The sequence below is a fragment of the Otolemur garnettii genome, unplaced genomic scaffold, assembly GCF_000181295.1.
Source record: "Otolemur garnettii isolate 467f Iridium unplaced genomic scaffold, OtoGar3 scaffold00221, whole genome shotgun sequence".
Taxonomy (NCBI): Eukaryota; Metazoa; Chordata; class Mammalia; order Primates; family Galagidae; genus Otolemur; species Otolemur garnettii.
Window position 1 is genome coordinate 210,718 of NW_003852616.1, and position 27,427 is coordinate 238,144.

Sequence of the window (27,427 nt, forward strand, 5' to 3'; positions counted from 1 at the left end):
AGGACAGATGCTCCTTCCCGCTTGTTGGACTGAGCTGAAGTGAATGCTGTCATGTACAACTGATAGACCAAATTTCAACAGACCTTGCTGTCAGGACATTGCCATAGAGCTGGCATGGGACCCAGCACCATTTGCCCCTGCTTTGTCCCATCCTTTTTCATGTCTTGCAGCTTTTCATTTCATCTTTCTCAGCCCTGGGAGCTGGTGAATATACTCTGACTTGCTTTAACTGGGTTATCTATTTTCTTTTCCTAACTCTGTGTCACTGAGAACTCCCCTTCCCAGCCCCAGCCCATTATGGCCTGATGAAAGTGGTAAAGCTGGGGCTTGGTCTTATTTCTGAAACCTTCATTGATCTCTGATGGCTGGGATAGCATGGGAACAAGCTGATCACTGCCTTAAGGCTGACTCAACAAGGACACCCTCATGGTGGTTGAGTAGATGAGGCCCTTGGTACAGTAATCACAGCTGTGCTTGCGGAGTGCTGAGTACCCCCGGGTGCTGAGCCTGTTCTGTATGCTATTGTGCAGTGACCCATTCAATCTCAGCAGAACTGAAGGCAGGTTCCAGTATCATGTCAGTTTAAGATGAGACTTCTGAGACACAAAGACATTTGTGTCATATGTCCCAAGGCCATATACCTAATAAAGATGGAGCTGGGATTTGAGCCTAGATTCTGGTTCCAAAGCCTGTGCACTTCTAATACCATATCTAGACTTTCACTTCCTTTGCCATAAGCCATCCTCATCAATAGTCGCCCACAAAGAAGGTGAGAGGGCCTGCTCCCCTGGTGCAGTGTTTGTAGCTGTGCAGGTGTGTGTTGGTGGGGGGTCTAAAGGTACCTATGACCTTGTGCATTGCAGTATTTCTGTATCGACTCTGACAGAGTGAATGGCCCCTCCCATTAAGTGTTCCAGTTGAGCCAGGGAAGCCTTTCTAATCGTTCTTTTTATAGTGCCCACCACTATTTAGATCTGACACGATGCTTTAAAGACTCTGAGCTACCCGTTGGCATTTGTGTAAACAGGAAAATTTGTGCATTTGTCAACTTTCTTTTACTTGTCCCCCTAATCACATTAGCTTAACCAGTCATGCAAGAATTCCTCAGAGACTCTTCTTGAGCAGAGTGTGTCCTGACTTGAAAGGTGTAGGTAGTAGAATAGATCACTGGTCAGCCAGAAAAGAGATATCATCTGCCTGCTAATCTGCTAAGAACAAGGCACAGGGCATCCATTCTTGTTCTTCCTCCCTCAGTCACTTGCTCGTGGGGTGGGTGCCTTCTGTACATGAGCCGGGCCGAGTCCTAGGTCCTGTGGGCACCATAGTGACCAGGCCATGGTCCAGCCTCTGAGCACTTACATTCTCCTGGGGCAGTAGATAGTCAAGGAAAACAAAACAGAGCATGGAGGAAAGCAATGGGCCCAGGCCAGGGAAGTGTCTCTCAGAAGGTGGCATTTAAGCAAGGACTTGTGTGGAGATAAAAAGACTTTTGTGTTCTCTAAAGGGAAGCGAAGCTGGAGCTGCAGGTGCTTTTTCTGCCCTCAGTGTCTCAGATTCATTCTTAAGGAACTGAGAACTTAATCTTCCAAAATGTCAAAAAGACCATCTATGCCCCACCTCCCACCCCAGCTCCTACAACACAAATGCCTAGCACACCAGGGGTTGTGGGATACAATCCATACAGTCATCTTGCCTATAACAACTACAGGCTGGGAGGGAACCCAGGCACCAACTCACAGCATCCTCTGGTATTACAATTCCAAATCCCCAGATAAGCCGCTGATGCCCTACATGAGGCACAGCAGAAAGGTCTAGGACCAAGTGAAGGCTTCTAACCCTGACCTAAAGTTGTGGGAGATTGGTAAGATCTCACTGATGAAGAGAAACAAGACTATTTAAACGAATACAAAGCAGAAAAGATCGAGTACAATGAATCTATGAAGGCCTGTCATAATTCCCTCGCGTACCTTGCTTACATAAATGCAGAAAGTCGTGCAGAAGCTGCTTTAGAGGAAGAAAGTCAACAGAGACAGTCTCGCATGGAGAAAGGAGAACTTTACATGAGCATTCAGCCTGCTGAAGATCCAGATTGTGATGATGGCTTTTCAACGAAGCATACAGCCACCGCCCTTTCCAGAGAAACCACTGCCTCATTAGTGAAATCTTTAGTGAGAGGGCGGTGCCAGACGTTAGGTCAGTTGTCACAACAACCAGAATGCTGGTCCTCAAATGACAGGTCCAATCTTTAATGGTTCATCAGCAAAAACTAGAAGCTGAACTTCTTTAATAGAGAAACGACATCAAGAAAAGAAGAGGAAATTTCTGGAAAGCACAGATTCACATAAAAATGAATTTAAAAGGTTGTGCGGTCTGAAGGTAGAAGTGGGTATGGAGAAGATGGCGCTGAGATTGTGCAGGCGGAGGAGCAGGCCCGCAAGAGGCAGGAGGAGAGGGAGAAGGAGGCAGCAAGCGGCCAGCCAAGCCGAGGAAAAGGAAGACGACGAGAACGTTCCAGTGGAGACAGAGGAGACACACCTTGAGGAAAGGACAGCGAGCCAGCAGAATGGTGAGGAAGACACATCGACTCCTGATGAAGGCGAGCGGGCAGGAGGGGGTCGGCAGCATGGCTGAGGAAGGAGCCAGTGACAGCAGCACCCGCTCAGTGCCACAGTGGAGGAGCCACCGACAGATCCCATACCAGAAGAGGAGAAAAAAGAATAGATGTTGCCTTGTTTTATGTGTTCTAAATACTTTATTAAATGAAAAAATGTTTTTTGGTTTTTAAAAAAAGAGACTTTCATGTTCTCTTCCATCTGCCCCTTCGTTTGATCAGTAGGCGCACTGGAGCCTGCCCACAGCCTGCACTGTTGGCTGCTGGGGGTGGGTCCTGCGGCGGGTGTGAACCGTGTGTGCACTGGGGAAGTGGTGCAGGTACAAGAAGCAGCGGGATGGTGGGGGTTTGGGTTTGGGGGCTTTTCTTCCCTTTTTGACCTTCCAAACAAAACAAAATATCTTCCTTCCAAACAGAGTACTATAGAAAAGAAAAAAAATCTTCTGAGACAAGTTTATGAGAAAAACTTCTCTAAAAGCTTGTAAAGTACCACACTTCCTTGTAATAAATTGATCATCTATTGAAAAATCATCTCTAAGAAAAATGTCAGATTCTAACAAATGAGGCCTAATTTTATGTTCTTTTGACTATGATGTTGTTTCAATAATGCAAAACAATGAGTATTTCAGACATTTAAAGAATGTGAAAAAAAATTACTGTTTTCAGTACCCAAAAGTGTTCTTTAAAAGGCGTCTACCATGGAACAAAACTTGCTATAATGCGCGATGGCCACATTGCTGGAGTCATCTGATAGCCACCTGTGTGCTCTGCATTGTGGCTTCCGGACCGGGCTCCATAATGGACGCGGCTCTCCTGGGCAGGTGGCGACCACGTGCCTGTTGTCATCAGTAGTGACAGTCGGAGTGAAGTGGATTTCCCAGCGTGAGGAAAGGGGAGCGGTAACATCCTTACCCAGTGCTCTCTGTACTTCACCAGCACTTACAGAGTACACACCTTGACTCCATTTGACACTGAAGAAGCTGACTCTTAAGAATGTTAAGTGATCTTCCCAAATCTGTAAATTAAAATTCCCAAAGTAAAAATAATTTTAAATTCTGATATTGTACCTTAATTATATTTGATATTAAAGAATAAAAAATCTAATGGAGCATTCTTAGACGCCGCCTCTCACCCATCAGTGGCAGAATGGGAGGCAGGGAGCAGTTAGGAAAACACAATTAGTGTTTCCGTACAGGGCAATACTTTCCATTCTTCCTAGCAGGCCGTGTATTCTTTGAATGTCAACTAATTGTCTTTTTCATTTCCCTTTGGTCTTTATAGTAATCAGTTTTTCAGTACATTAAATTTTGTGGAAAAATGCATAAAGGGTGAAATCTTTATTCTTGGAGCCATTTTCTTTTTCTCTTTTGGGATTTATTTGTGCTTTCAACAACCGTCCACTCTGTGCCGCGAACTTCACTGGGTCCTGGCTCCTTTGCATTCTTCTTCCATTGGCAAGTAACATTTTTGCCTGTGCCTGACATCCACTGTGCTGTCTTTCCTCTCAGGTGGGGTGACTGCTCTCTGCTGAGACCCAGTGACATTTCTCACCTGTGCCTGACATCCACTGTGCTGTCTGTCCTCTCAGGTGGAGTGACCACCCTCTGCTGGGACCCAGTGACATTTCTTGCCTGTGCCTGACATCCACTGTGCTGTCTGTCCTCTCAGGTGGGGTGACCGCTCTCTGCTGGGACCCAGTGCAGAGGGTGCTGTTCTCAGGAAGCTCAGATCACTCCGTCATCATGTGGGACATCGGTGGGAGGAAAGGAACAGCCATCGAGCTCCAAGGACACAAGTAAGGCCTCTTTCCCGAGAACTCTAAGAAAAGATACCCAGGTGACAGCCAGAATAAAGGCACTCAGCCTGGTCCCTGTGGTAGGGTCATGGGGCAGAATGTGGCCACTTTGATTCTATCTGTATGAAAGTGTGTTTATGTGTTTATACCCCATTTTATTCCATGGAGGATTTCAGAGTGCTTACAAAAACCATAGAATAAAATAATGGCAGTGAATAAAATTAGAATCAGGGTAATTACAAAAGTAAAACTTTAAGAGTAAGAAAGAAAAAAAGCTTAAAAATGCAAGCCATGAAGGCCTACCAAGTCTCTATTATGAGTTAAATGTGGTGTCAAGCTCCCTGGCAGCGAGAGGAAAGGGGGGCGAGAGGAAAGGGGGGCGGTAACATCCTTACCCCGGGCCTCTCTGTACTTCACCAGCACTTCCAGAGTACGCACCTTGACTCCTGTCTGTTAGGCTCTTTTAAGGGATGGGTTTAGGGGCTGAGGGAGCTCAGAGAAAGCCGTGGTGCATGTCCTTGGAGCAGTTCTCAGCTTGGCTGAGCCCAGAGGCTGGCTGAGGGGTTGTGAGAGGCCCGTTGGTTCTGGATGCCGGCTGTGCTGGCGACCCTCAGACCGCACTCTCCCGTTGCTCTGCTGCCCTGCGCCTGAGGACAAAGCTTTTCACAGAAACGAGTGTGAGGTCTGCTTTACAACTACAGCTACCTGCATTGTTTTGTACATTTTATAAAGTGTTTTAAAGGATACTAAGAGTGACCGTAGGCAGGAGAAGCAACTAACAGGTTTTAAGCTATGGTAGCTTTTCCTATAAATATGCCTGGAAACATTAGTCTCAAAATATTCTCCTAAATACAATGGAGCTTATGTAAGGTGACCACCACGGGCATACAGAGGTGGCCAGCATGAGGAATGAGGCCTGCAGTACAGGCAGCATCCGCAGTGTGGTACATGTTTGCTCTATGAAAATTAGACCAACTTAAGGAGGGGCTGCTCAGCAGTGCTGAGGGGGTCAGCTGTGGAGGTCGTACTGTAGTTAAATTGAGCTTGAAACTACGGGATAGTGACTAATTACATTTTGGAGGGCCTGTGCACAAATACTTATTTCAGTTTCCGAGTTTGGTGTTAGAGAAGTAGCCTTCTTTTTTACATGAGGGAACAGTTAGTTGTTCGGGGCCACTCCTGGCTTATGGGGCCACTCTGATCTCATCCGCAGCTCACTGGGAAAATCATTCCCTTATGCTTATTTGCACAACAGGAGGCCTCATACCCAAGTCCTATAGAGGGTAAGTGAAGAAACAAAGAAGCCAAAACACAATTCCATTTAATAACAATCATTATCTCATCTTCAAGAGATTCCTGCCAACTCTGGCACTCTCAGAGAAGTACAATGCAGGTTTTAAATGAAGATCAACAATGTCTGTTAGACTCATTCAGTTTAGTTCCTAACTAGTTTTATTTTTGCACAGTGGTTGATAAAGACTGCAGGCAATCTTGCATGGTTTCACCCACAAGGTGACTAACCACATTAATCACCCAACACCAGCGCCACCGTGCGGAGGGCCTTGACCTGCATGTGAAATGCAGTTCTGAGAAATTTAGTCTTATGGTTTATTAAGAAAGGAAGAGCTATAAAGGTGAGCTGCAGTCTTTCAGTTCTAGAGAAACAAAAAACTTAATAAATAGGTCTTCCATGTTTAAGTACAAACTTGTCCTTTCAGAAAATGGAATAGACCCTGTTGGAGTCCATGCTGATGGGGCCACACCCTTAGGACTCACACAGGAAGGAAGCGCAGAGCGCGGGAGTCACCTGGCAGAAGTGGCTCTCCACAGAGCAGGGCGCAGGCGCCAGTCTGAGCTCAGTAATATAAGCTCCGACAGTTAAGTTAGCAGATTCATCCTGCAAAAGCCACCAGCTGGCCGAGGGGAGCACTTTGAAGGTGATATTCAGCAACACAGTATGCAGCACTGTCCCTAGATTGTATTTACGAACTTAATTGTCTGACCTGTACAGGATGTGAGCTGAAAGGGTCCTGTCACCAGGTCTGAGTCTGGCGGGGTTGCCTGGGTGTCACAGAGCAAGAAGAAACAACCTTCCTCAGCACCAGGCTGTGGTGTTGCTCTGCTATAGGACGTCTGCGTGCCAGTTTTGGGACAGAGGAGTCACTGGAGCTGCAGGGAGAAGAGGGCAGCAGGCAGTGGGCAGGAAGGACTCACGGAACCTCTCCTGCAGTGGCCAGTCCTTCACCTGGAAATCAGCCCTGGATTGGCTTAGTGACACTTATATTTGAGGAGGGCCTAATGTTTTGTCAAAGCTTTTAAAGCACACAGACTCGGTGTAATCCTTCTAGCACCCTATAAAAGAGAAAGGTCAGATAATTTTTGCAAAAGATTTTTGAAGAACTGCCCCCCAAAGACCTCAGCTAGTGCCACACTCACGTTGAGTCTAGCGGAGGACTGCCCAGATTTTCTGTCTGCCCAGGGGGCACACAGATATGGATGGCAGAGGACACCTGCCCCCTGCTGCCTAGCGATGTTGCCTGTTTCTGTTTTTGCCTGGGACCAGCACTCTCCTGAAGTTCCTGGTTTCAAATCCAGGGTGATCACTGATAGTCAGAGTCCCGGGTCAGGGGCCTAAGTCAGGAGCTGGGGAGCTGGGCAGAGCAGACTGGCCTCCTCAGGGTGGGGAGAGGCCAGTCTCCTCTCCTTAGCATGGAAGTGTCCCGCTGTTGTGCTGAGGGACAGCTCCACAGGACTTAAGTTCCACGTGTACAGCAACAGGAAATAGGACATTTTAGGCCAGGTGCAGTGGCTCACGACTGTAATCCTTGCACTCTGGGAGGCTGAGGCAGGTGGATTGCTTGAGCTCAGGAGTTCGAGACCACCCTGGGTAAGAGTGAGACCTTGTCTCTACTAAAAATAAAAAAACAAGCTTTTCCTATAAATGTGCTTGGAAACATTAGTCAGGTACCTGTAATCCCAGCCATTCAGGAGTCTGAGGCAGGAAGATCACTTGAGCCCAGGAGTTTAAGGTTACTGTGAGGTATGACATGACGGCACTCTATCCAGGGTGACAGAGTAAGACTCTGTCTCAAAAAAAAAAAAAAAGAAAGAAAGAAAATACAACTATAAATCTTAACTTGATTTAAAGCACTGGTAAAGAGCTGTGCAAATATAACTGGTTTGATTTGGTGTGTAAAAACACCATCAGAAAGAGAAAGCTTTAGCACTAAAGAAATTGATGAATGTCAGTGAAAATATTTTCAAGTCCAAGGGGAAAACCGCTAAAAAGGTACAGTTCCATACAATGTTATCTGCCTTTGAAGCATTGGTTTTTTTTCCCTGTGGCAAGTGGAATGTGACTGTGTGCTGTGCTAGCTCTGTGGGAGGATGGGAAAAGATTCCAGCTTCAGGGATCAGTTCTGTCTTCTAGTATCATTTACTAGTTGATGGCTATTCAGAAACACAAACGTGCACACTCACTGCCCCATGCCCACCCTGCCATGTCTAATAATGCTACTTGGCCTTTTAGATCTTTTTATTGTCACATACCTATCATTTAATGACTAAGTTTATGACCAGAGTTACAGAGTCTCACTTTGTCACCCTTGGTAGAGTGCTGTGGCATCACAGCTCACAGCAACCTCCAACTCCTGGGCTTAGGCGATTCTCTTGCCTCAGCCTCCTGAGTAGCTGGGAATACAGGCGCCCGCCACAACCCTCGGCTATTTTGTTGTTGTTGTTGTAGTTTGGCTGGGGCCAGGTTTGAACGGGCTACCCTTGGTATATGGGGCTGGTGCACTACCCACTGAGCCACAGGCACTGCCCTTTTCCCAGAGTCTTAACTTGATTTAAAGCACTGGTAAAGAGCTGTGCAGTCCCTTGTGTTGGGACCCTCCACAGAGACTGGATTCCGCGGGCAGATGAAGCTTGGTCAGCATCATTCATTCAAAACCTACACGACCCTTGGCTCCTTTGCCAGTGTCTCTGCTTTCTCTTCCCACAGTCCCAGCTGTTGATTTCTGTCTTAGTGCTCTTCCCAGGTACGATTAGTTTGGTTGATGTGAGACAAAGAGATGGTCATAGTTCCTAGGATTAAGAGGTTACTGAGAACAGAGAACAGCACGAAGTAAAACAGCAGTGGTTCAGGAAGTATAGAGGGGACAAAGGGCAGGGCCCAATCTGAACTTCCACCCTAGCCAGAGAACAGCTGAATGTCACTGGTGCTCAAACTGAAGGCCCCAGAGAGGGAACCCTGAGTTCAGTTTCAGACTGGCTGTGACACAAGGATCCCTGGGGAGGCAGAGCCCTCTTAGGGGCCCTCAGCCCAGGGTGGTTCTCCCCATTGTTATCCAGGAGGCCTCACTTGTGTGGATCATGAGCCTTCTCTGGTCCTTGGAGATGTGGAAGACTTATGAATATAGGAGAATGAAATCTCTGGTAGCAGGTGCATAACTAAATGGTCACTAAGTAACTGAGACTTTTCATGGAAGAAATGACAGATAGTATACATTTAAGTCCCGCCCACTCCCGGGGGATGTAAGATTTCTTACATTGAACTTTGGGCAGATGTTAGCCTACTCCTGAGAATCTGTTTCTTTAAAGAGGATAAAGACTTCTCTGCCTTCTCCCTCAAGCATCAGACACAGGATAGGCTTCATAGGTGTGGGGCCTGCGCAGTCACACACGGCCCTCCTCTTAGAAGGGCCCACGCTTGCTTTAATGCTCTGCTGTCACCGGCTTGTAATTTCTAACACATTCATAATAAGGGGCTCTATAATTTTATTTTGCATTGGTCCCCTCAAATTATATAGCCAGGCCTGACAGATATATGTTACTTTTAGAACTGGTGAGAACAGAAATGCCTACCCTATTGAGGACAGAGTTTACAGACAACAGATCCGGTGGCTTTGAAAAGTGGGATCTGTGCACTTGGAGAGCATTTGCAGTGCAATTTGTGGAGCTCTCATCCATAAAATAATAACCACTGTTGAAATGCTTTCTAGTACAAACGTACAGCGATGTCAGATGAAACTGCATAAGAAGGTATCTTTTCATTCTTTATAACCTTTAATGTGTGAAACTGGGACATTCCCTCACCTCATTTTTAACTGAGAGGTGGTTGTGTTTGGAATCCATAAATCAAGAAGTCCCGGAGCAGCTTTATTATCAAGCTTGGAATCCAGACTGCATTGCCATGTCCCACTCTTCTGTGTTGGAATATTAACGGCACTGGAGTCCCATAAATAATGTATTTGTTGCCGAATGTTGCTGCCAGCTATGAGTGGCAGAGCCGTTCCTTCTGAAGCTTATTTTGGTTTTACAAGATCATTCATGTGTATCAGTATGCCTCAAATGAAGTGTAGTTCAAATCACTGAGTTTTGAGCCTGTTCAACAAGATAGATTTCCTTCTTGCCCTCGGTGTCGGATTGATGGCACTCCACACTTTAAGTGCAAAATAACAACCAGGAGAGAAGGTGAGAAAACAGTTGATTTTTAAAATGAATACATGTCAAAGATTTTATATTAGTCATTAATTAATAAGAGAACCAGTAAGATGTCACATCCAGTTTAAAGGAGAATCCAGAGTAGACATTGAGTAGAGCAGCGGTTCTCAACCTGTGGGTCCCAACCCCTTTGTTCCGTTTGTAACAGGTTGAGAACAGGAGCTTGTCAGCAGGTGCACAGCTGCGCCTCCCAGGGCGGGGTGGCACGTGGGGAGCAGTTTCATCTCCAGTGGACAATACTTGTTTACAATAATGTCAGTTTTCTATAACTTGCAGAGGTGTGAGTTATAAAGGCAAAGATACTGAAAGGTGTAGACCCCTATGGGATCAAATAATCCAGAAAGGGTCAACACCTAATATTTCACTGAAAAGCTACTTTTTGCCAATTTCAAGTCTTTTAGTCTACCCAGCAGTGTTTTCCTCTCCCCCCCTTGAACATAATTATCCTTGATTACAAAAATAGGCTGCTATGGCCTAATTGTTTCCAATGGTACAGTAAGAGTATTAATTAACCATATAGGCAGGCTTGGTTTGCTGTGTCTAGAGCCACAGAGTATTCAACAACTATCAGTCTCACAAAATTAACTTCTGGAAGTTTTATAAGGGATTTTGGGTTGTATTTTTCAAAGCCTCTGTTGTTTACTATATGACAGGGTTAAGAAACAGAGAAACTCTCCACTATATTTCACCTGTAGTACTTACAGCCTTGGTTGAATTCCTTGAGGTTTCCAGCATTTGCTAGACTCCCCTGCAAACCCTACAAACCAGGTAATGGGCTGGTTTTCTGGGAGGCCTTTGTAGGTCTTGGCTCCCTGAGCTCATTACACCTGATTCCCTGCACAGCACTCTCAGGTCTGACACTGCAGGTAAGGGCCTGGTTGTACAATGGATTTGCATATTTATGTCTGTGGACAGATTTTCAGAGACGCTATGCAAATAACTATACTGCTATGAAAATTAAGGAGACTTAGGAACAGTTTTTAAATTCTGGGCAGGGAAGATATCTGAACATCATTTTTCAACATTTTGATTTAGTTTATAAAAGCAGAGTTTACTAAATTCTAGATTGGAGATAACTTAAAAAGTAAGAGAAGAGGCATCCTTATATAACCAAAAAATAGGACATTAAAACATCCACAGTATTCCAGACAAATAACCAGAATAACATTTCCCTCTTCAGTTCATTCAGTCCTGTAAATGAACTGTAATTAATTTCGTTCTGATGGCTCTTGGTTTAGCAGTCCACATTCATGAAGCCATCTGTACCCAGACTAAATAGAGTCTAGAAATCCAAAGAAACCCTCTTTCGATCCACTGACACAGCTTAAAAATTATCTAAGCAATGTTAGCTCTGCAGCCAATGCCCAAGAGTCTGTTCCTTGAAATACTCGTCTTTTAAAATACCCAGTACATACAGTCCCTTCCCATGAGACTCTGAGGCTGTCCTTGCTAAAGTCAAAGACCCTGCTTATATAGCAGAGCCTTGGGGCAGGGATCAGAGCAATGACTGACTCTGTAGACTGTGGAGACTTAGTGGCTCGATGGTTAGCTTGTCACTGTGACCAATAATATTAGAATACACAAGAATAAAATTGTCTGTTGGGATATACTACAGAACTATTTCCTGAGTTTTGATCAGTATTTTCCCTGAGGATAAAAATATAGACAACAGTGACATTGGCAAGTCTCTACAGTCTTCCAGTAAAACAGACAGGTTCTGAAATATTTATATCAAGAAATTTTTCTTAAACTGACTTAACGGAGGGAAGGCTGAGCGTCCCTTCTGCTCTGGCCACTCTTCCAGTAGCAACACCTGCACCCAGCAAGTGCAGTTACTTATAGCATCTCTTGCTTTGTAAGGGGCAGGGACAAATCTTTATGGTTTTCCAGGACCTCTCTGAGAAATCCTAAAGAGACCTTTAGATGTAAAACACAGCCTAAAAGTTTTATTTTTTCAACATCGAAGCTTCAGTTTGGAAAGATAAAACCAAAAGAATTGTCAGAGGAATTTTGTGTCCATGGTTAAGATATGAGCACCGGTGCTTAAGAAACAATGCCTCATTATCTGTATAATCAAAGCAATACAACACCTTAAAATAAACATAGAAAATAACACAATTTTAAAGAATTTAGCTCTTTTCACAAAGGAGGGCCCTTTGTGTTTGTTTTTTTTTTTTAATTTGAATAAGTGAAATTAATCACATCAACATAAAGCACTGAAATAATTCTGCTAAGACACACAGTCTCTGCTAACTTGGCAGTTTCCACAGAAGGTAAAGAACATCCTTCACGTTGTGGTCCGAGGCATTATCAGTGGCTCTAGGAAGTGAGCCATCAAAACTGAGAGAACTTTGCCACCCTGGTAATCTATTTTATAGCTTTTTTTCAGAGTCAAGTATTATAAGCCAATGCAAATAAAATTTACTTTCTGAGTTTTGTCCTTCATTTCTCTGTTTCATATTCCAGAACAAATCAACACTTCAGGATTGCCTTTTTCACCCTTGTTCTCTCACAAGTTTGCTGTGGAGTCTCCCAGCAGCTAGCTGACGAGTGCTGTCATAATAAATGCAGAGAGAGATGAGCACTCAGCTCTCCGATTAAGCCAGACATCAGAAAGATCACAGAAACATTAAACAGTGTTATTTTTCTTATCAAAGTGATTTGTTCTGGAAAGTATATTTTTCACATGTGATTTATGTTGAAATAGAATGGCTTCATTGTTGCTATTTCAAATGAGTCACTATTTTTTAAATTTCTCCGTTTTAATTTAAAATATAATAAATATCAATAGTTACCACTTATTTAAACTAAAGCTCTTGGTTCCCTCAGTCAAGTTTTAAAAGTATAAAGGGATTCTGCCACCAAAGAGTTCTAGAACCACCGTTTTAAGTCAAAACTACTCTTTTTGTTTAAAAACAAAAGTGCATACACAGTTGTATTTCTTTTTTATTATTGCAACTGGTGTGGTCTCAACAATCCATTTTAATCATAACCATTATCCAAGGTGACTGACTTAAATTTCCTAGAGGAAATTAGGAAGGGGGGAATATGGACAATTGAGAACTATCACACATGCGCATTTGACAGCCTAGCAGAGCTCGTGTACACCCCTAACTGGCTTTCTATTGGGACGTACATCACTTTTACATCTCCTTAAAGTGACAAAAAATGAACTCATTCAATGACACAACCTTGAAAGGATATCCTCACTATAGCATATAAAAATAAGAAGCAAACATATATAAAGTTAATATACTTAGTATTCAAAGTTCTGTATTTTAACTTTCTTAGAAATTATTTAGGGATCCAGTTATTATCAATTAGCTCAAGTTAACATTAGGTGCCTGTCCAGATACTTGGGAAGCTGAGTCAGGAGGATCACTTGAACCCAGGAGTTTGAGGTTGCTGTGAGCTAAGCTGAGGCCATGGTATTCTAGCCTGTCTCATAAAAAAAAAAAAAAGAGAAAGAAAAAACCCTCACATTAGTCTGTCTTAAGCTGCCTAAAGATCTTGAAAATTATCTTTAAGTTGATATGCTATAAAACATAAATACTGTTGATAGAAAAAGTCTGTCAGAATAATTATTCAATTTCATCGAACACAAATGTATGTTTTCAATAATCTGAAACATTATGTGGGGTTATATGAGTTTATTGACCAGTTATCCTTAATATATTTAGGAGAAATAAACCCAAGTGAAATAAAGTGTCTGCTTGTATTATACTTAACACTGATAAATCAGAAAAAAATATAACTTTTTAAAAACTTAAAATGCTACTCTCATTTGCCAAATGAGATTTAATTTTATGACTAAATGTCAATGATTCCATTAGCAGTTTCTGTGAAAGGAATTTTTAAGTCTAGCACATTGAAAACATTAGGGGTTTGTTTTCTTTATTTTCTGTGACTATTAGGAGTATTTGATTTATACATCAAATACTAAGTCAATCAGAACAATTTTCTTTTTAATTTAAAAGGTGCTATAATCTAATTTATTAATACCCTCTGGAAATAGGAAAGTCTTCCATACACAACAAGAGATAAAGCACTTTCTGAATGACAGCCACACAGAGCTTAAAGCTTCAGCTTTGCAACTTCAGCCATAGGTCAAGAAACCAAGCAGCAAGAGCTGCTATTCTTCCCCATAAGTACAAAATTCTTAATTGATTTAAGCTCAAAATAGACATACATACAAACAAAAACGACCAAGAAAGCAGATATTCCCTGTTCTCTCTCACCAACAGAGAATAGATCTCTATAATCCATTGTAAGCAATTGCCAAATTGTCAGACCATAAAACTGAATTCTCCATCATTTTTGCCACTAGGAGGGAATATCCTGTCAGCCATACATGAACTAAGAAGAAAAATAAAGCACTAAATCAGGAGAGGGGGGATAAAAACTAGAGAAATAGAGAGTCAGGGAAATTCAAGTCTATTACTGCTTTGGAATTCACTCTGGGAGCCAAAGGCACATGTGGGCTCAAGACACCCACGAGGGACACTCAGTGTCCTCCCTCTGTTGGGAAAATCCAAAGCACATCTTGCTGGATGGCCTCTAAAACTCTGAAAGATAAGTTTTTTAAAAGGTAAAATCATGAACAAATACAAAATGAACGTGGGCCACAGATTGTCATGAATTAAGGAAGGAGGGAACCAGTTCAGTAATTAGCTTTTCTCCTCTACTGTTGGTAACTGGCAGAGACTTTCTCTTCTGGGGCCTGCGCATGTTACAGGAGCTTGTAGAGTTCCTGTAAATCTTGGCTGCTGTCCTGACTGTCAGTGTGTTGAAAATCGTCAGGAGTCTAAGATGTGCACTTCGGGCTAAGGAGTGAGTGTGCATATGGGCTCATTTGGGTGAAGTTTCTACCATTTGCTGTCCTGAAACCCTGGGTTTCTTTCTCAGTGACAGAGTCCAGGCCCTCTCCTACGCACAGCACACGCGGCAGCTCATCTCCTGTGGCGGAGACGGCGGGATTGTCGTCTGGAACATGGATGTGGAGAGGCAGGAGGTAGGTTGGTGCAGCTCCAGCTCCACCTCCCCTCCTGCTTATTCCTCATTTCTTTTGTGATTAAACCATGAAATATGATATGTAATGTCAGAGAATTTTAAAAATATAGCATAAAAGGGGTTTCTATTTTTTTAACCCCTCACAAATTGGCATGAAACATGAATGTCATGGAGATTTCAGAAGAATTTTGACTGAGACTAAGCTGTTTAGATCTATTACACCATTTACAGCAAAAGTACAGGTAAGAAAAAGGAACCATCTATTTTCCAGTGATTAGCCCTTTGGTATAAAATGCCTTACAAAACCAGAAAACTCATGTGGCTAAAGGTGAAGTAAGAATGTGTAGTTTTGTATTGCTAGAAATATGACAAATAGTTATTTTTGTGCTTCTTTATGAATCATGTTCTAAATAGTTTCCCATATAGAAATACATACGTTTGTCTTTTATAAGCACGTATCTAAATTTTTATGCTTTGTTTTTTAAGTATGTATTTTAAGTTCATTTTTATGAGTTTTCTTTTTAATCTTTGAACTCCTTAACAACTAATATATTTACAGCGTATCTCTTTTGACAAGTACTTTGAAGTTAACCATTTTCCCATTACCCCCAAATTATTCTGGGTAGGTTCTCCCATTGACAATATACATTCCTCTAATTTATTAGGAAAGCAACACTTTAAAAAGTCAAAAGTGATTTCCCACCTTCTCTCCATGCCTTCACCAAGTCTCATTTCAAGAGTAGTTGTTTTACCCAGAATGCAATGCTGTTCAAATGCCAGTCATTAAATGCTTAGGAAGATTAAAGCTTTATTTGCTTAGACCGTAAATCCACGGGAGTTCTACTAGTAACTAATCAAAATGATTGTTATTGTTAGGAAGTAGGGAATTGTAGAATATTGCTTTTTAAAAAGCCTACTTGACACCATCAGCATAAGGGCAGGTATCAGTACAGTGACCCCCACTCTCCACCCCCATTGTTCTAACCAGGCCTGACAGGACAAATGACTATTTCCTGGCTTGGGTTCTGCTTCGCAACCTGTTTTGTGTGGTAGGGACAGTCATACCTGGTTTGTCCTGGCTTCTTTCCAAGCCTCGCTGATGAAATCAGGGAAACAGAGAACAACCTTGGTGCGAGTAGCCTCCACCCTTTAAGGGACAGAGGCCCACAGGAGGGATAGCTATGTGGTTTCCAGAGTTGAAACCAGGTGGTCAATGCTCAGTTTTTCAGTATCCTGTTTAAATTATGCTTCTTGATGTGCAGCTATACAGGTAGTCATCACTGGTCAAATGATTTAAAATCTCATTGAGTGAGTCAGATCTCTAAGCAGTAGAGATGGTTCCGTTCATTTTTGACAAGTATCAAATTTATAAACATAAATCTGATTTGTTGTTGTTGTTGTTTTTAACAACTCAGTTAGTTGAAGCTGCTTCCTGGTTATGGCAAGTGCTGTGTGGTGCTCACCTTGGGAGGTCTGAGGCAGACTGAGCAATCTTAGGGAAGAAAACTTCAAAATGCTATTAAATGGCATAAATGGTGGAATAGCAGTTGATGTAACTTAAGTGCTGGGTATTCTGGAAGGGTTGTTATGTTCCTAGCAAGGAGTGTATGGAAGGACAGGGAACTGAACACAGATGGAGTGCAGGCGTGCTCTGGCCAGGAGCACGGTGGCCTTTGCAAGCCAAGAAACACCAGGAATAAGGACAAGGTGAATGGGGAAAGTCACAGGCAGTGCCTCCGTGCTCGTGAGTGGTTTAGAAATAGTTGCCAGTGGGAGGCTGGCAGGTAGCTGGACGGTCGGGACAGGTGGTGGGAAACCTTGAGCAGCTGAATGCAGATTGGGTGACATCCTGTAGATGAAATAGGATTTTCAAAATTTTTACCAGTTTAAATATACTATACTACATATAAACCTATTCTTTGTAAAAAACTTACAAAATGCTCGTTAGCAAATAGAAAACATGTCAATTGCTCATAATACGGTACTACCACTGAGAAATACCCCCCTTAACATGTTGGCAAACACCTTTCTTTAGGGTGTTCTCTACACACGTACATGTGTGTAAGGTTTTTTTAAACAATAAATGGACTCATACGCACAGGCCGATGTATCTTTTTCCCTTTCCTGATCCGTACTCCCACTGCCTCCTCATAGCTACCCACTGTGATGCATTTAATAGGTGTCTTAAACATACATACTTGCTTCTTTGTGTTGTGAGTGTGTGTGTTTTAAATTTTACATAAATGCTCTTGTACTACACGTCTGGTTCTGTTGCCAGCTTTTCCCATGGAACCCTTTTTGAGCTACCCTCCACTACCATGTATGTCTTGGGGTGCTATCGGGTCCCCTAGTGTATAGAAGTCATACTTCACTGCTCAGTCCCCAAGTGAAGGGCACATGGGTTGCCAGACACTTCCCCACCCAGCACCCACGTGACCTCTGACTACACGTCCCTCATAGACTCCCTCAGGGCCGTAGACCCAAGAGTGAGATTGAATGAAGGTGTAGTCTTGATTTTCCTAACTAACCAAACAGCTATACCCCTTTATACTTCTTTTTTTTTGAAACAGAGTCTATGTCACTCTTGGTAGAGTACCGTGGCATCATAGTTCACAGCAACCTTTAACTCTTGGGCTTAAGCAATTCTCTTGCCTCAGCCTCCTAAGTAGCTGGGACTACAGGTGCCCACCACAACGCCCAGCTATTTTTTGTTGCAACTGTCATTGTTGTTTAGCTGGCCCAGGCCAGGTGTATGTGGCCAGTGCTGTCACCACTATGCTCTAGGGGCTGAGGCCTCTTTATACCTCTAGTGAAGGAGAGAGAGTTTTCTGATACTTCACATCCTCAGCAGTAAGTATTGTTATCCTCTTTTTGGTTTTGCCTTTTGGAGACTGGGTAAAATAGTATTTCACTTTTATTGCCATTTTCTGCTCATCAGCATAATCTCTTTACATATGTCAGCCACTCAGTCTCCCATGTCTGTGAAGTTCATGTTCATCTTTTGTGTCTTCTGCCAATTTCTCAGTTTCTTATTTCCCTGTTGCTTTTCAGGGGTTCTTTGTATATTGTAGATATTTGCAGGGGTTCTTTTTTAATTATAGATTTTGTAAATATCTTCTTTTAGTCTCTGTTAAACTTGTGTTGTGCTTGCTGGTCAACAACCTGTGGTTTTTCCTTTTTCCTTTTCTACATTGAGCATTTTCCATGTCGTTAATGATGATAAGCAGATAGTTGAGAAATTATAAGAAAACATTAATACTGTCCCCTTCATTCTCCAAGGCGCAGCATATTAATATGTTTTGTATGAGAAGTGGGTTGATAATTCAGTTTTTTCAAGCCACTAGAAGTTCCTAGGAAACCTAATCTCATGACACACCAGACGCATCACTTGGCTTATTTGCATAACAAGTGAGTTTTGAGGTTTGGAGTTTTTTTCCCTTGGTAAATCTTCCTGATTTTCTTTCATGATAAAGTTCTTAAAAAATCACAACATAACAAAGTCTTTTAGGGGTAAAATTTTCTTAAGCTAAATACTTTGTATTATTTTATTAAATCTGCCTTTGAAATGAATAGGGCAGGAAAATTACAAAAGTAAATCAAACCTTACTTCTGGTTTTAAAGACATAAATAGTTAGGTATGGTGGTGCACGCCTGTGGCCCCAGCTATTCAGGAGGCTGAGACAGGAGGATCACGTGAGCCCAGGAATCTGAGGTGACAGTGAGTTCTGCTTGTGCCATTGTACTCCAGTTTAGGTGACACAGTGAGACCCTGACTAAATAAGTAAATAAACTGACTGAGAATTGACCTTTTAAAACATCACCTTTTTACTTTTTTTTTAATGTGTAATTTTGGTTCATGTCTGCCTAAATCCCAAAACCAAACAGAAAAGGGCTTAAGGCCTTCCCTGTATTCCTGTCCACCATGACTCTCAGGGAGGGGGCTGTATTTACCATGTTTCTCAAACTTATTTGATTTCAGCCCTCTTTTGTAATAAGTGCTCTATGAGTCAAATATTTCTTAGAAGTCAGTTTGGGGAAACCATGGAGTTGGATGTATTTTTCAAGGTTCCTTGGGTTCTGTGCTATATGGAAAGAGATTAATTTCTCTGTCAAATGATGAATTCTTGGACATGGAACTCTGGAACAACTGCAGAGTTACTGTATACATAACCTGTAAACATTTGCTAAAGAATAACTTTAAGCTGAACATAATTTAGAGTCTCATGATGGGGCCAGGAAATTGTGAACAAAGCCAGAATGAGGTGTGACATAGGAAGCAAGGATCAGAGCCTCAAACTCTGGGAAGCCCTGCGATGGGTGAGCAGTGGGCACGTCCCCATATGCGCACTGTAGTCAAGGTCTTTCACTCCAAAACAGACAACTATGTGTGTGATGTGCAGTTAGATAGCCTTGTACACAATCAGAGGCTGTGAGAGAGAGTGCTCAATCCCCAGTGTGGCTGTCCAAACCCATCCCTCCTGCCTCAACCCTTGTTCTGCTATCTGCCAGACAGCCCTCATGGCCTCCTGCCCCTCCCGGGTCTCAGCCCTCTTACTGTTTGTCAGAGAACCCCGGCCTGGGCCAGGTCCTTCTGCCCTCTACCACAGCACTTGGCACGGCTGCTCAGGCCTTCACACACCTGCACTTACTTAAATAATTATTACTCATCATGTTTTCACACCTGATCTTCCCTGATAAGTTATAAACTCCCTGATCCTGAGGACCTGACATATACTAGGCATTCAGTAAATATTTTTGAATGGTTGACTGAGAAATCATACATCTGCTTCATATAAACCAATGGTTCTCAACCTTCCTAATGCCATGACTGTTTAATACAGTTCCTCATGTTGTAGTGACCCCCACACATGAGGAATGGTGTCTCAGTTCCTAAGACCATTGGAAATATGTGTTTTCCAATGGTCTTAGGTGACCCCTGTGAAAGGGGAAAGGGTCATTCAACCCTCAAAGGGGTTACAACCCACAGGTTGAGAACTGCTGATAAAAACAAATCCTGATCCTGTGAGTGTCACCAGGGTCAGTGGTTCCACTGTCCTCACTGCTTCTCACTGGGACCCATTGTGTGCTTTATTTGACAAGACCCCTGAATGGTTGGACAGTGATTCCTGCCAAAAGTGTGATCAGCCTTTCTTCTGGAACTTCAAGCAAATGTGGGATAGTAAGAAAATTGGCCTCAGACAGGTGGGTGACTTGTATGTTCCATCAAAATGTTATCATGTGTAAATAATTGTGTGACCTGGAAGAAACAGCACCTCTGGGCAGAGTCAGGGTCGGGCTAGGCTGTGACCCTGGCCTTGTGACCACACTTAGCTCACTCCCTTTACTGCAGCTGGTTTCTACTAGGTCCAGGTTTCATGGTGCCTACTGGGTTAGTAGTCACTACAAAACCACTGCTTCCCAGTAAGTAGCTGAGAGATACGATTTCAGAATTCTGGTGCTCTCTGTTCAAATACACCTTAAAATCAGAGGCATCATCCTTAGCTCACATTAGTACCAAACCATGAAATTATTTAAATGGTATTTATGTCTCCTTAATTGTTTTACTTTTCCTCCTTCTGATTTAGTTTCAATTATTTCTCTATTCTAATACAGCATTTTTAATCTAATTCCATGGTTTGATTTGTTCTTCCCCAAGGAAATCATATGTTAGGTTGCCTAGATTGAAGTGTGGCCAAAGTGTAGTCAGTGCATTGAATCCGTGTTCTCCTTCATCCAGCAGCGTCACCCCAGAGCTGGCTCTTCTCAAGGTCACCCGCCTGCTGGGCCGCTTCTCTGCAGTTCCTAGTGACACTTGGGAAAGACGGAGAGTGGGGAGGCGGCACAGTCACAGGGTCTCCCAGCAGCCCTCGTTCTGAATAACAGGGCCTCAGACAAGAGACACGTGGTGTGTTCCTTTTAGCTTTGGGGGGCACGCATGCTCAGTGTCTCCACCGGGTGACTCTGCCAGAGCGCGGGGAGGTCCTGTGAGGGCCAAGGGAGCATGTGGCCAGCCAGCATGTGTTCTCTTTCTGTCCAGCACCACTGCCGCAAGTGCGGAAAGGCCGTGTGCGGGAAGTGCAGCTCCAAGCGCTCCTCCATCCCGCTGATGGGCTTCGAGTTCGAAGTGAGGGTCTGTGACAGCTGCCACGAGGCCATCACAGATGAAGAGTAAGTCCCAGCACCTGCTCGCCACTTTGGTTAAGGAGGAGCCTAATCTGAGTGCTGCACTCAGACTCACCCTGCTCCTGTTCCTGCTGGGTTGGAGCATGGACCACGGCAAGTGGCAGAGTTCTGGCTCTGCCACCAGGAGATTGATTTGTGCTGTCATGTGAGACAGAAGAAAAAATAGGCTCAAAGAATTCATCTCTGTTTTTCCTAATCCCAGGGACATGTGCATTTAAATAGATGCTCTCAGAGCAGAGCCTTCTGTCTGCACATCTACTTCAGAACTGCCCGGGAGTGCAAGGGCTCAGGGTTCTCTTTCCGGCCCAAGCTGTTATCTTTACAGGATTTGCCGCAGCTTGTGGGCTCCAGAAGGCTTCATTTTCTGGGAAGAACTAAGCTGATTTATCTAAGAGACAAATATTCCCAGTTGCCTCACCACTCAGGTGGCTGCTGAAACCTGCCTGGTAGCCTATGGCCTCAGGTTCCTGCACCCCTGTGTGCTCCGTATGGGACAGATCCCTGCTGCCTCTTAACGTTGGCTGACTGAGAGCAGCCCCCAGACTGAACAGAGGCTCTGCAGCAGTTTTCCCTGTCAGTGAGTAACAGGAGGGTCTCTAGCACCTTAAATTACCGTAAAATCATTTCAAGTATTCTTCTTTATCAAAGCAAATATAAATTAAGATGTGCTTGCATAAGTAAGCATTTATGTTCATTCATTGATTATTTTCCACTCATCATACATGATAAATTTAATAAGAGTTTTTTTCACTGAGTTGGAGAACTGCAAGAGGGCTTAGAGATATTTTGGTTTACATTCTTTGTTTTATGGATAAAGACACACATTCAGGGTGTCTAAGGGACTCACAAATTAAGCCTAAATCTTCCATTCTAAAAATTTTAAGTGACTTTTTTAACATACTAAAGACCCATCCTACAGATTTAGCTATGGAAAAGGGGAAAAAGAGAAGCAACTTCAGTGAGCACTCTGCAGCCGAGGGGGCCTAGAGCATGAGAGCGACACCCCCCACCCCGGCAAGCCTCTTCCCACTGTGCTGCCTCTGCCAGCTCTGCTGCGGGAAGCACTTGCCCCACAGCACCTCGGCAGTTGACAGGCCTTCTCCCTAAAACAAAACTACATAGATTGTAAAGCACGCAGCCAATAATGATGTTTGCTTATGTTTTTGTTTTGCTTCTAAAGCTTTAGAATACCATAGAGAAACCTAGCCTGCAGTGGCAGCCCCTCAGGAAGTAAGGACTTGCTGTGGAAGGCTCTCCAATCGGAGCAGCAGGCGGCCGCATCCAAGGCATTGTTCAAACATACTTTTTTCTAATTAAATAGGCAAAGGTAGACTGTTTACTGGCAAGTCCTTCTGAGCGCCAACTTAGCAAAAGCACTGAGACTTTTCAAAGATTTCTCAAAGGCACAGGTAGAGATTTTCACAGACTCCATTAGAGCAATGCATTTTTCAGAAGGACTTTCAGAGATTTCAGTTTCTTTTCCATTTTGGAGACTAGAAGAATACTTTTACATTTTCCTTTTTAAATTGTAACATGTCACCAAGGAATACAGGTAGATCTGAGAAGCATTTCTTATACTGAAGCAGTTTTAGCCACTAGGCTAAAAGTTAGAACAGAAGATTGTAGATCTCCACTCATGTCACCACCTTTTACTCTTGGAAACTTTCTTTGCTCCTTCCAGACGGGCACCCACAGCAACGTTCCATGACAGTAAACACAACATTGTGCACGTGCATTTTGATGCCACCAGGGGATGGTTACTAACCTCGGGAACTGACAAGGTTATTAAGGTAAGACGCCATCTTATTGCAAAGCTCTTCTTTGATCTTTGGCCTTATGTGAATACACAGGAGCACTGAGACATGTGAGGCATGGCTGGGAAGGCGGCCCGTGGAGGCCGGCATTTTTGCGAACCTATGACATGCCCAGCCTCATGCAAGGCGCTGACTCTCCATAGGCAAAAGAGATGCAGCTCCAGCCTGTAGGGAAGGGTGATCTGCTTGAGACAGAGTCTTTATGAGAAAAACCAAATAGGTCATGTGTGCACATGTGCAGCAGCCAAGACGGTGACACAGAGGAGCAGAGGGTGCTGTTGGGCCCGGCTTCAGAGGAAGGTGGGCAAACTGAGTGTAGATGAAAGACAGGACATGAATGAGCAAATGGTAATAAGAGAGGTCGTTCCACTGAGACCAGTTACTCCAAGAGCATTTATTCCTCAGAGGCCCTCTGAGGCTAGGGTGGACCACTCAGACTCTGTGCCATAGCAGTGGCTGAGGACAGAAGCCACCAGCCCTGAGTCATTCCTGAGAAACAGAGGCATAAGCCTGCATGGCATCCTGAGTCTGCCTTCTGCCCAGGCCTGTCCCATTCTTGAAGGTGGTTAAAATAACCCACTTTGGAGTCTGTCTGACTCCTGTGACTTTAACCCTGGGAACTTCAACCTTTTTATTTTTGAAGATTAGATACTGTGGAATTGTTTGCAATAGTAAACGAGGAGATAGGGAAAGGGATAGGGACTGGATCGCTGCCCTTCAGTGGATCTAGTCTGCCTGGGTGCTCCATCAGCTGGTCAGAATTTCATGCCAGCCCATTGTCATGCTTTTGAGCTTTATATTAAGGTTTATGATGAAAATATATTTTATAGATTCAGGAATCATGTTAGTAGAGTATGTAGTTGCTGAAGAATTCAGTTATAAGGACTGTTTGTTTATCCTCAATGCAATTTACTTTTAATTCCCTCTGGATCTTCTTTTTCTTTTTACAGTTGTGGGATATGACCCCAGTAGTGTCATGATAACCCTCCTAGGACTCAGAAAGATAGCAGTGTACTAAAAATACCGTTATTCAGCATGCCTGGAGAGGGAAGACAGGCCAGTAAGAAGTCAGAGCGAAACTAACTCCCGACAGCAGCCGCCTGTGAGCGAGCACTTGCAACGGAACTCGGCCAGCCTGCTCGGACACGATCAGAGAAGATATTTTTTTTGACAAATGGTTTATACATTCTGGCTGTGCTATATTGTTTTGAGTGCATTGAAAAAATCTGTGTGGGGTGTTTAGTTTTTATATTTTTCCCCACTCCTTTGCTCGTTGCTTCGTGTATCAGAGAAGTGAGGGCAGGGTCTGTGCAGGGTGTCCTGGTCATGATAAAGTGGTTTCCGTGTTGTCTTCAGGTCAGAGTGTGTCATGCGGCCAGCATCTTGTTGTTCTCTTCTCTCCGCATCTACCTTCTCTGCTTTTTCCCAGAGTATGTACATGTTTACGTTATTTATTCCCAGTCTTTCTGTTTTCATGTTCTCTTCAGTGGAGAGATTTGTGTGGATTCACCAACTGACTTCTTAAGTTACCCGAAGAATGTCCCATTTGTAATGTCAGGCTCTAAGAAATGACCTTGCATTTCTACCTCAGTTTTCTCTGGCTTTTCTGCATTAAAAACATGCCATGAGGAAGCTGCTCCCAGCCACCTTCATCACAAAATTAGAGAAACTCAGAATTTCGACCGTCAGTGCCTGCATCATTTAGAATTCAGCTGGAGCCTCCTGAGCCTTTTATGTTTAGTTGTTTTGACACAGCTCTCCCTCCCCCATAACATAAAAAACAACATGCACAAAACCCTACGTGCTTCTAAGATAAGTGTCGGAGATGTGGGTTTCTGTGTGACATCACATCTAAACTTGAACATGCAAGATTGTAATCTTGCTGTATTCCTCACCCGTATTTTCTATCCCTTTAAAATCTAGATATTTAAATATTTTTATCTTAGTGCATTTTGTCAGAATATTTTGCATACTTTCATACTGAAACTATATGTGGTCTGAGACAGGAAGGTGCTGAGCTCCGCAGCCCTGCTGTGTCCTGTTGGGAACGTAAATGAGCACTTCAGAAAATGAACCTCAAGAGTCCTTATTTCTAAGAGAATCCGACCAAAGTGAACAAAATGGAATATTCTTGTGTGTGTATCACTGAGTAAGTAGTAATTCAACTCAGGACATTGAAGTCCTTTTTAAAAATCTTATTTTCACCTACAAAAATAGGCTCAAAATCAGCGGCAGTGGCAAGCTTGTACCCGGTGCTCACCTCATCCAAAGCACTTTACATGGACCACCTCATTCCAGCCTCACCTGTCAGGAGCACCCAAGGGTCCCCAGTCTCTGAGGGTCCCAGGTTGAATAAAGCCCTGTGGATAAACAGGCCGATTGTTTGCCCTTCCCAGTCCAACCGCTACCTCTACAGTCTTGTTCACCTGTGACGTCCTGGGGTTGTGATGGGAATATTTGGGTGCAGTTGGAATCATCCCTGTTAGGGTTCCTCTTTTCCTGGAAGTCAGTCTTATTCCCTCGTGGTGACTCCATTGCTTTTCTAACTGGGGAAGTATGACAAGCCACCCTTGGATACCACTCCCAGCACTGACTGTGCTGCTTCTTGGGGCTGGTTCTGCGGCCCCAGAGTGAGAGGGCAAGGCCGGTGTGTGCTGCATCCCACGCAGCCCACGGTACATGGCAGCCATCACCTGAGACATGAGAGCAGATCGGCCCCTGTGCCCAGAACTCTAAGGATGCGTGTGTGCTCATGCGCTCTCACAGAAGCCGTTACCACTGTCCCTTCACTGCCTTTGTCTACACCACCCTGGCTTGCTGTCACCCAAAACTGTTACAACTAATTTGAGTCTTTTCTTTGATTGCTCTGTGAGAGAGATTGAAGAAAGGAATTACATTTAAAATATCCAGGTATCTGTTTTGTAGTCTATTCCTAGAACCTGCAGCCACTTGCTGACTTGTGCATAACAGAGGACTGGGTTGTAAATGAGTAGTGACATAAACCTGTCTGTGTGCCCTCCCTGGAGCCCAGAGCCTTGGCCTGGACACACAGAGGAGCCACAATGGGAGCACCGGCAGTGGCCCTCGAGTGGGTGCCAAGTTGCAGTGAGATGAATTCAGATGTCACTTGGGAAACTGACTATCCCTATTGGCCTACTTGTGCCCCCTATAGTCACACCGGCCACTCTCACCATCTCCCTCCCAGTACTGCTATAGCCAAGCCACAGAGCCCTTCACAGGTGAGACCACTTGCCACCGTATGGTGATTTGAATGGTCATGGGAAACCACAGCCATGCCGGCCTGTTCACTGCTCTGCCCATTCCTCTCTCCTGATCTGTGTGGGTGTTTGAATTTGGTGAGAAGAGTTTAGCAAACCAAGTGTAACATGTGTTTGTAAAACTGAATTCTGGAATTTTGCATTAAGTGTCTCCACCTTTTTGAGAAATAATGTGCCAGTGTTGGGCATCTTCCAAGCCTTTTGTGGGATGGAGCCTCCCCTCCTTGGGAGCAGAGGCTGGCCCCAGTGCTTGCTTCCCCCGGCCAGGTGAGCTGGCTAGCCCTTGCGTCCTGCTGCGTTTGCACTTTGCCTGTACTTTGGCTTTACCACTGCAACATGCAGTGGCCCTGGCAAACGAGGCCTCACACGGCTGTGTAGGGATGGCAGCAGACTGCACGTGCCTGGGTTACTCTACATCTGGGGAGAGAGAGCCAGCCATGTGCACTTGGGTACTCCAAAGAAATGACTATTACTGGAGCCTCCAGCTGCATGGGTGTATTTCCATAGTAGCCAAAATGGTTTGAGATTAAGTACTAAGAATCTTAGGTCATCTTCTATGAGGTCAATCAACCATCATGCGTTTCACATTTTTTTAATTATTCAGAGAATCATAAAATCACAAAACTGGAAAGGATCTGGAATGTTCCAATTAGAAAACACTTCAGTCATACCAGGCAGTTAGATATAGCTGAAGTGTAAACAAGAGAATCTTTTAAAAGAATGTTCCAGGAGCAGTTGTTTTTTTAACATTACGTGGTAATGACACGTGTGGGAAGAGTGGCTTCTAGCACTGTGAGATGGGTCTCTCTGGACTGGGTTTGTGCTTCCTTGCTAAGTGTATTTGGCACTTGTTTTGGCCCCAGCCCAGTGTTTACGAGGCAGTGGGCACTATACATGGAGGTAATTATTGCAATTCTTCATCCACACAAACTTTTCCCCTATGTACTCCATCAAAAACCACCCCACTGGCACAATGTAAATGGGAACCCAGGGCACAGGGAGTGCCCCTCACCCTGCTTGTCAGAAGGCTGAGAGAGGGAGGCTTTGGGCCTCAGCGTCTGCCCTTCTTACCAGCATCACCATTCCTTCTTCTGAGTTTTGCTTTATTTCATTTTTGTTTTTGTTTTTGTTTTTGTTTTTTTAGATAGGTTATTGCCCTGTCACCCAGGCTGGAGTGCATTGTGGCACAGTCAAAGCTCACTACAACTTTGAACTCCTAGGCTCAAATGAT

The 27,427-nt window shown here is 43.8% G+C and overlaps 1 protein-coding gene and 1 pseudogene across 1 annotated transcript in view; both read left to right on the top strand.

Moving 5' to 3' along the window:
- The window catches only part of WDFY2 (WD repeat and FYVE domain containing 2), a 203,478-nt gene extending 176,831 nt beyond the window's left edge, over nucleotides 1–26,647 (top strand). Inside the window, exons 7-12 of the mRNA XM_003801798.3 lie at nucleotides 4,280–4,406; nucleotides 14,817–14,922; nucleotides 20,022–20,123; nucleotides 20,959–21,089; nucleotides 22,786–22,894; nucleotides 23,869–26,647. Coding sequence (XP_003801846.1) covers nucleotides 4,280–4,406; nucleotides 14,817–14,922; nucleotides 20,022–20,123; nucleotides 20,959–21,089; nucleotides 22,786–22,894; nucleotides 23,869–23,898 — 605 coding nt within the window. The 3' untranslated portion in view covers nucleotides 23,899–26,647. The remainder of the gene's footprint in view (nucleotides 1–4,279; nucleotides 4,407–14,816; nucleotides 14,923–20,021; nucleotides 20,124–20,958; nucleotides 21,090–22,785; nucleotides 22,895–23,868) is intronic.
- LOC105888207 lies at nucleotides 1,452–2,721 on the top strand (annotated as a pseudogene).
- Nucleotides 26,648–27,427: the final 780 nt, after the last annotated feature.